The following is a 7,828-nucleotide window of genomic DNA, read 5'->3' as shown; positions in this document are numbered from 1 at the left end:
TGATATGTTTTTACCATATGCTTGTAAATTCTGTTTAAAAACTAAAAGTGGTAACAGAACAGGGGCATGTACCATGATGGCAGATGAACAAAGTGACTTGTTTTGTCAGACATGTGTCACTTCTCTCATCTCCTTGCATCTGATTGGTCCAATTTCAGTTTGCGATCTCTAATTCAGAACATAACCTGCAGGTATAGCAATGAACGCAGCTAGCAAAGCCACTTTCATGGCACAGGATTGGTGCAAACTAAACTGAAACTTACCTGGCTAGCCAGCTAAACCGGCTTCATGTTAAACTTACCTTGATTGAAATCTTAAAATGACTGGTAATTTGCTAAGACCTGATCGCAATGTTGGGGGCCTTCAGGTGATGCAATTAAATACATGTTAAAACATTGTGAATGACCATCTTTTGTGTCTGATACACTATTTAAAAAAATAAACACTAAAAACTACTTTTTTTGTCAATGTCAAATGTAATATAACTATTCATTTTGAGATCTGCTAAAGAAAAAAAAGGTTTTGAAAGCGTTCTTTGAAATAATCTATGTTTATTTAATTATAGTTCTTGTTTTTAAAAGTAAATAAAAAAGAAAACAGGCTGCACAAATATTTAATTAACTAAAAAAGACTTTGCCAATCAATGAGCGCCCTCTACTGACTGATAATGGTCATGTAATTAAGCATTTGATCACTGCTGTTAAAGCACAAAACATGTGCAACCTTTCAATTGGTTTAAGAAAAATAGAACCAAAAAATTAATTTACAGGGAACATTCCCAGAACGTTCTCCATAGGTTATAAAAATATAACCTAAAAATAACCTACAGGGAACGTTCCCAGAATGTTCTCCTTAGGTTATAAAATTAAACCTAAAAATAACCTACAGGGAACTTTCCCAGAATGTTCTCCTTAGGTTATAAAATTAAACCTAAAAATAACCTAGAGGGAACGTTCCGGGAACATTCCCTTTAGGTTATAAAAATATAACCTAAAAATAACCTTCAGGGAACGTTCCCAGAAGGTTCTCCTTAGGTTATAAACAAAAATCTAAAAATAACCTACAGGGAACGTTCCCAGCACGTTCTTGTTTGGTTCCCAAAGAAATAACCAAATGGGAATAAAAATAACCTACAGGGAACGTTCCCAGCACGTTCCTGGGGCGTCTCCGAGATTAAACGGAGCTGTTCGTGCGCGAGCAAATAGATAGCCTAATATATATATATATATATATATATATATATACACATACACACACATATATATATATATATATAGCCTGTTTAGCCTACAAAAAAATCTTATGCATTGCAATCCTTTATTTTTTAATATTTGGCATGTTTGTGTGCTGCTGTGCGTCCCTGTGTTTAATAAGCAGCGTGTACGCTCTTTAAATAACAAAAGAAAAAACATTGCGCCAGACTTTAGACCAGGTTTGAGCTGGTCTATGGCGCAGTCTATTTTCAGCTCCTTAAAATAGCAATGCGCCAGAACACACCTCTTTTATTTGCATAGGCCTACTTTGTATGTTATTTATTTGGTTAAGTAATTTTATATTTTTATTAGTTTTATGCGCACGTTTATTTCGTTATTTTCGTAATGACAGCACGTTATTTAAACTAATGCATTTCAATTGGATGCACTTTTCGTGCAACGGCACGATTCTTTTCTGCCAATCGGGCTGCAGCAGAGAAGCTGTTTAATCAACATTTATTCACGAGATCTTATCACAGTTTATACATGTGCAGTGCTGCTGCTAGCCGTTTTGGTGCCCTAATCATAATTCCTTTATAATTTTAAACATAAAGACAGTTTGCCCGGTCTTTTATATACCTCCTACTGTCAAAGTCAAACTTCGTAAGGTGCTGCGCAAATTGCGCAATCCAACGGACCACTGGGCTTGATGGGATATCTAGTTGTTGGGGGGCACCTTCTCTAGAGCAATTAAATACTCTTGTTATGCCTGTTTTGTTATGCCTGAAAGGTGCCTAATAATATATACTGAAATAATATCGGCATTATAATTATTGAGGATGATTACTGATTTTTCATTAGGCTAATTTTTTTTTTTTTTTGTATATGTATAATTATTTTAGTCTTTTTTCGGTTATTATTTCGATTTATTTTTTTAAACTATAACGCTACATCTGTCAACATTTATTTAGATGTTATCATTGTATTCATTCATTTTTTTTATTTTTATTTTTATTTTTTTGGTAATAATATTCCGGTGAAATATTATCTACAGTAAGTCAGAACACGGGCCGAGCGGAGTTCAAGCTCATAAGCCACAATGCAATGCGGACATTCATGTCACAGAATCCTATCGCATTTTTAAGCAGCCTTTACAATATATTTAGAGCCTAAGGTTTTTAAAAATTGAAAAGCCCAAAGATCTGCAGGCCTATCTCTGCTAAATGAATTTAACATAAGTTTTCTTATTTTTATTTAAACTATATATTGGTACTAAATGTGAAAATGTGTAAAAGTAATGTGTCAAAGACTTGATAGTGAATTATGTAATTTTAAAAATTAAAATAAAACAAATAAAAAAAAAGAACCATTGCGCATCTTACAGCAAAAAATAAGTACTTTTAATCTGTGTTTTTGTCACCAGCAATACAGTACGTTGCTCAGTTTTGTTAGAGTAAGTTAATCTCCGAATATATTTTTTAAAAGCTCCGGGGAGTTTCTTCTGACGCCCTGTTGAAATGATAAAATAAATTTAATTCATGTAATTTTTTTTTTTAGTTTATATAGATATATGGATACATTTTTTTTACAATATCCGGATGATGGCGCTCTTGCCAATTACTTCCTCCATGGAGTCGTTGATTGATTAAGGTAGGCTAAAATTATTAACTCATGAACAAGTAGCCTATATAATTCGATGAAATATATATGCAAAAGTGTAGTCAAGTATGTAACGTTATGGTGCCTTATTGTCATGACTGCCTTATGCCCTATTTTAACTTTTTGTGAGCTTTGGTGTTTCCATTTGATATAAAACCCTATAACGTGCTAACTGACTGTCCTAGCATGTCACATGTTAGTGTAGCCTACTATTTCACAAACATTTTCTTATCCTTTTCACTTTTCGTGTGATTTAATAATGTGATATTAACATTTGGCATACAGCAGACATGAAATTGTCAAAATTTTCCTTTATCAATAGGAATGTGTTCTGTATCACATCTGGGCAACACACACATACACACACACTGTATCATTGTGTAAATGGCAGTTAAAAATCAGATAAATGTTTACCTTTATCACAGTGTTATCACAAACAATGTTCAAAACTCAGAAGAATGACTGGTTAAGACAATTTGACCATTTAAATTAAGAAAGCACATAGCATCCCCTGCATAGTGTGATTTTAAATCATATAGTGTGATATTAATTCAGAATGTTTCTATGGGTAGCTCATATTATACATAAATAACTCTCTTTTTTCTTTCTTTTTTTCTCAGACAACATGGTTTCTAATGAAAAGAAATGCCCCAACTGCCCCCAGGTCATGCCCTGTGCCACTAAGATTTGTAAGGCCTGTGGGGCAGAGCAGCCCTAGAAGGCTCGTTTGATGAAGAGGCTGCAGGCCCTTGATATGAAGAAGGGGGAGTGGCTTGGCAATCTTAAAAAAAACCACAATGAGGCAGCCATGCGGGATGAAGCCATAATTTTGGTGTGTACAGTTTAACACTACCTTTTTTAATAGGGTCGCCACATTTACCAGTCCTGATTGAGTGATATTTTTGATAGAAGAATACAGAATATAGAATATATTTTTCAAATGCTTTTATTTTTATTTTTGAAAAGAGTGATTTAACCAGATTTCTGAAATATAGGGTTTACTGACCTCTAAACAGAGTTTAAACACCAAATGCAACTTGAAGGTTCTCTTTCACACAGTTAAAGCCTAGTGCAGGCATGTTAAACTCAAACACACGGTGGTCCAAAATTAAAAACTGGGTCCAAGTTACGGGCGAGGTAAATCTTTATTGAAAAACTGACTTAAATTGAACATGTGATTCCCCCTTTCAGTAGTATGTGATGAATTTAATGTAGTCATGGCATTCATGTAATATTAATAAGGAATTTAAGTACTACTGTTAAAAGTGGAGTTTAACTTTAAACAAAGATTCTTCAGAATAGAATAGATTAGAATAGAATGCCTTTTATTGTTATACACATGTACACCAAGATTGAAGCAACTCCTTTTCCAGTGTCAACATGTATGTAAGAGAAATGTAACAACAAGGAATAAAATAAGTATTATAAAAGAAGGGGGGGGGGGGGGGGGGGGTAAGTGGCACAGTTCTGAAAAGCTATATACATTAAAATAGAAAGATAAATATGGTTTGTATACTGTGTGATTTTGATTCTATCAAAGGTATTAAGTATTTAATATAAAGTATTAAATATTGAACAGTAATGAAATTGCACAGAATATCAGTGTTATCAAAAGTATTAAATGTTTAATATTGCAGAGTAGGTGGGTTGAAGAAAGTCTGTGGATCGGGGGGTAAATCGTGCCTGTGTGAGTTCAAATTGGTTATGGCTTTTGGGAACAGGCCAGCAGATTTAAACCATTAAGGTCACTGACTGTTAACTTGAAAGGCATAATAATGAACTAATTACCCTTTGCCAAAAAATCACTCTCCAAAACATTCTCATTAACGGTTCCATGTTGGTGGAATGATCTCCCCACCGTAATCCGGAGTGCAGAATCCCTGACAACATTCAAAAGACAACCGACAATTTATTTATTTTGTGAGCACTTAAACTTGTAAAAAACATACAGTATAAATAGGTTCACCAAAGTAAAGAACACAGCTATATTGTGTATTTTACTAAATCCTGGATCCTAGATGTCCCACATTCCTCCCTGTAGAACTAATCCTGTTATATATTTGCAAAGTATTGAAATGCATTGATTTTCAGTGTAAACCTATTCATTTGGGGGGTGTTAAATTTGAAAGATGGATGAAACAAATGTATACATCTACAGGGCTTGACATTAATGGTTGCCTTTGGCTACCAAATTCATACAAGTGGCAATTAGATTTTGACTTTTAACCACTTTTAAAATTTAACATTTAGTCCTGATCTGTTTATAATTTTAACACCGAATTCAAGCCAGAGATGATTTTTCATACACAGTAAATTTGACAAAATAGAAAATTTTTGAGGATGGTTCAAATGCTTTTGCTGGTCATAAGTGCATTCAAATTCTGTCAATCTGATCAGAGGAACTTAGTATAATAAGACATGTAATAATGGGCAGTTTTTTGTCAATGTTAGGTCTAACAGAAAAAATGTAAAGTCATGCCTCAAACTGAATTTACACTCAGGTTTTTTTATAACATCCTTTTTTATCCTTTACAAATGTCTCTGCAGCTTGAGAAGCTACATGCAATGGGCTACAAGCCACTCCTCCTCCTTCAGAAGGAAGGCAATGGCAAGAAACCTAAAATAACTTCCCTCACCCCAAGATGTGTGCTGGACCCGCTGGCTACACAACACCTCAGCAAAATGACAGCATTTTATGAGTTGGTTTGTGCAGGGTGAGATGTACACTATATAGTTGACTGTCAATCCTTCCCTATTTTTTCAGCACTTATCAAATATTTATAGTTTATACAACAAATGACAACCTTATTACATTTCAACGTCATGGTGTAAACTTGCATCCAGTGTGAAAAGTAGCTAATAGCCCATTTTTTGCTTGTGTTTCAGAAATATGTAAATGCATACAAGCTTAGAAATATAGTCTTAAAATTTTTGTATGCAGGAATGTCAAATAATCTGCCTTTTTGAATTTTTATAATACATTATAGTTCAGCCTCAATCTTTTTTTTCTAATCAAATTTTACAGGTTGGAAGGCGAGTGCGGACACTGTCTTCACCCTGACCCTCAGCCCGTGTGACGAGCAGGGCACCTCAGGGGAGGCGGGCCCAGAAAACCTTGTGGCGAAGGCGGGGCCGGAAGGCCTCATGGAGGAGGCGGGGCCGGAAGGCCTCGTGGAGGAGGCGGGGCCGGAAGGCCTGATGGAGGAGGCGGGGTTGGAAGGCCCCGCTGTGGAGACGGCAGGCCTTGTGGCGAAGGCGGGGTTGGAAAGCCCCGGTGTAGAGGCTGAAGGCCTAGTGGATGAGACGGAGCTGAAAGGCCCCGCTGTGGAGAATGAAGGGCCTCGTGGAGGAGACGGAGCTGAAAGGCCCCGCTGTGGAGAATGAAGGTCTCGTGGAGGAGACGGAGCTGAAAGGCCCCGCTGTGGAGAATGAAGGTCTCGTGGAGGAGACGGAGCTGAAAGGCCCCGCTGTGGAGAATGAAGGTCTCGTGGAGGAGACGGAGCTGAAAGGCCCCGCTGTGGAGAATGAAGGCCTCGTGGAGGAGACGGAGCTGAAAGGCCCCGCTGTGGAGAATGAAGGCCTCGTGGAGGAGACGGAGCTGAAAGGCCCCGCTGTGGAGAATGAAGGTCTCGTGGAGGAGACGGAGCTGAAAGGCCCCCGCTGTGGAGAATGAAGGTCTCGTGGAGGAGACGGAGCTGAAAGGCCCCGCTGTGGAGAATGAAGGTCTCGTGGAGGAGACGGAGCTGAAAGGCCCCGCTGTGGAGAATGAAGGCCTCGTGGAGGAGACGGAGCTGAAAGGCCCCGCTGTGGAGAATGAAGGTCTCGTGGAGGAGACGGAGCTGAAAGGCCCCGCTGTGGAGAATGAAGGCCTCGGGGTGGAGGCAGGTGAAGTACATCTACATAAAAAAGGTAACTCTTACAGCTAACTTTTACATTTTTTAAAGCTTTTTGGTTAATTCGCTCACTTGCTGTCTACCAGAGAGTTAGATTAGGGAGGGACATATAATTATTTTGCACATCCCAGTGTGACATATGCCCCTATTACCCTAATAGTTCAGTTGAAGTCGGAAGGGCCAACTAGCATGTAAGCTGAAGGCTAGTTGTATCCAACTGAAATCATTAGCTTAGCTTGGCCCAAGTACTCCTGTGATTTGGCCAAGCTAAGCTAATGATGTAAGTTGTTACAATGAAGGTTATTGCACACATAAGAAAGAGTATGGTACATACTGTATCCAACAACTTTTTCAGCAGTTTTGCTGGGCAACTTCTCAACCGATTGATTTAGTTCTGATTGGGTGTTCACGATCACTTTTGTGGTATGACATAGGTTACTCATGAGGGTTCTGATTGTTCTGTGTGTGTGTGTGTGTGTGTGTGTGTGAGCGAGCAAGTGAGTGTGTGTGAATGTGTGCCTGTTTTTATGAACATGTATAAAAAGATATATCTAGATAGTCCATAATTGTTTGCCACTCCATACTTAGTTTGACATCTGACTTCTTCAAAACCACAGGGTCAACAGGGAAGAGAAAGCGGAAGTCAGGCATGTTTTGCATTTGTCAGGTTTTCCTAATGAAATTGATATTTGTAATAAAGCATGATGAACAAGACAGTTTTTGAATTGTTTGCCTTTTTTTAAGTGGATATATGTCTGTTTTTTTTTCTATCCCACAGAGGCAGAAATTGATAAAAAAAAAAAAAAAAAAAAAAAAGTAAGTTATAAATGACTTTACATTTGCATTCAGACTTGATATTTGATTACTTTGATGTGAATGCATGACCTGGATATGTTAATGATGTTGTTTTGTTCCTAATCTGAGTTTTGATGCCTTCAGATTGTTCCTACCACACAGGCCTAGTTCTTTATCCTATTAGGAGTGCTCTAAAAGAAAGAGTGAGAAAGGTAAGACATGCATTACAGAACACCATACTACTCTTTATTTGTTCTATTAACATCAAACTAAAGTCAAGATGTTAAG

At 37.4% G+C, this 7,828-nt stretch overlaps 1 protein-coding gene across 2 annotated transcripts; it reads left to right on the top strand.

The window, feature by feature from the left end:
• Positions 1 to 2,808: 2,808 nt before the first annotated feature.
• On the top strand, positions 2,809 to 7,552 carry LOC122143580. 2 transcript variants are annotated; one of them, XM_042754083.1, is made up of 4 exons: positions 2,809 to 3,684; positions 5,400 to 5,566; positions 5,879 to 6,761; positions 7,524 to 7,552. In XM_042754083.1, the coding sequence occupies exons 1-3, from the start codon at positions 3,583 to 3,585 to the stop codon at positions 6,234 to 6,236; spliced, it is 627 nt and encodes a 208-aa protein (XP_042610017.1). In that variant the 5' UTR covers positions 2,809 to 3,582; the 3' UTR covers positions 6,237 to 6,761; positions 7,524 to 7,552. The 2 variants fall into 2 exon arrangements, with proteins under 2 accessions (XP_042610017.1, XP_042610016.1); XM_042754082.1 differs by lacking the exon at positions 7,524 to 7,552 and adding an exon at positions 7,363 to 7,499.
• The last annotated feature ends 276 nt before the right edge of the window (positions 7,553 to 7,828 follow it).

Source organism: Cyprinus carpio, unplaced genomic scaffold (genome assembly GCF_018340385.1).
Source record: "Cyprinus carpio isolate SPL01 unplaced genomic scaffold, ASM1834038v1 S000006455, whole genome shotgun sequence".
Classification (NCBI taxonomy): Eukaryota; Metazoa; Chordata; class Actinopteri; order Cypriniformes; family Cyprinidae; genus Cyprinus; species Cyprinus carpio.
This window is presented reverse-complemented; position numbering and strand designations above follow the sequence as displayed.

Bases quoted from the DNA above. Each gene is read 5' to 3' on its own strand.
- LOC122143580 (XM_042754083.1), top strand. From the start codon at position 3,583: ATGAAGAGGCTGCAGGCCCTTGATATGAAGAAGGGGGAGTGGCTTGGC. The intron at 3,685-5,399 runs GTGTGTACAGTT...ATGTCTCTGCAG, and splicing joins GGGATGAAGCCATAATTTTG to CTTGAGAAGCTACATGCAAT. The intron at 5,567-5,878 runs GTGAGATGTACA...AAATTTTACAGG, and splicing joins TATGAGTTGGTTTGTGCAGG to TTGGAAGGCGAGTGCGGACA.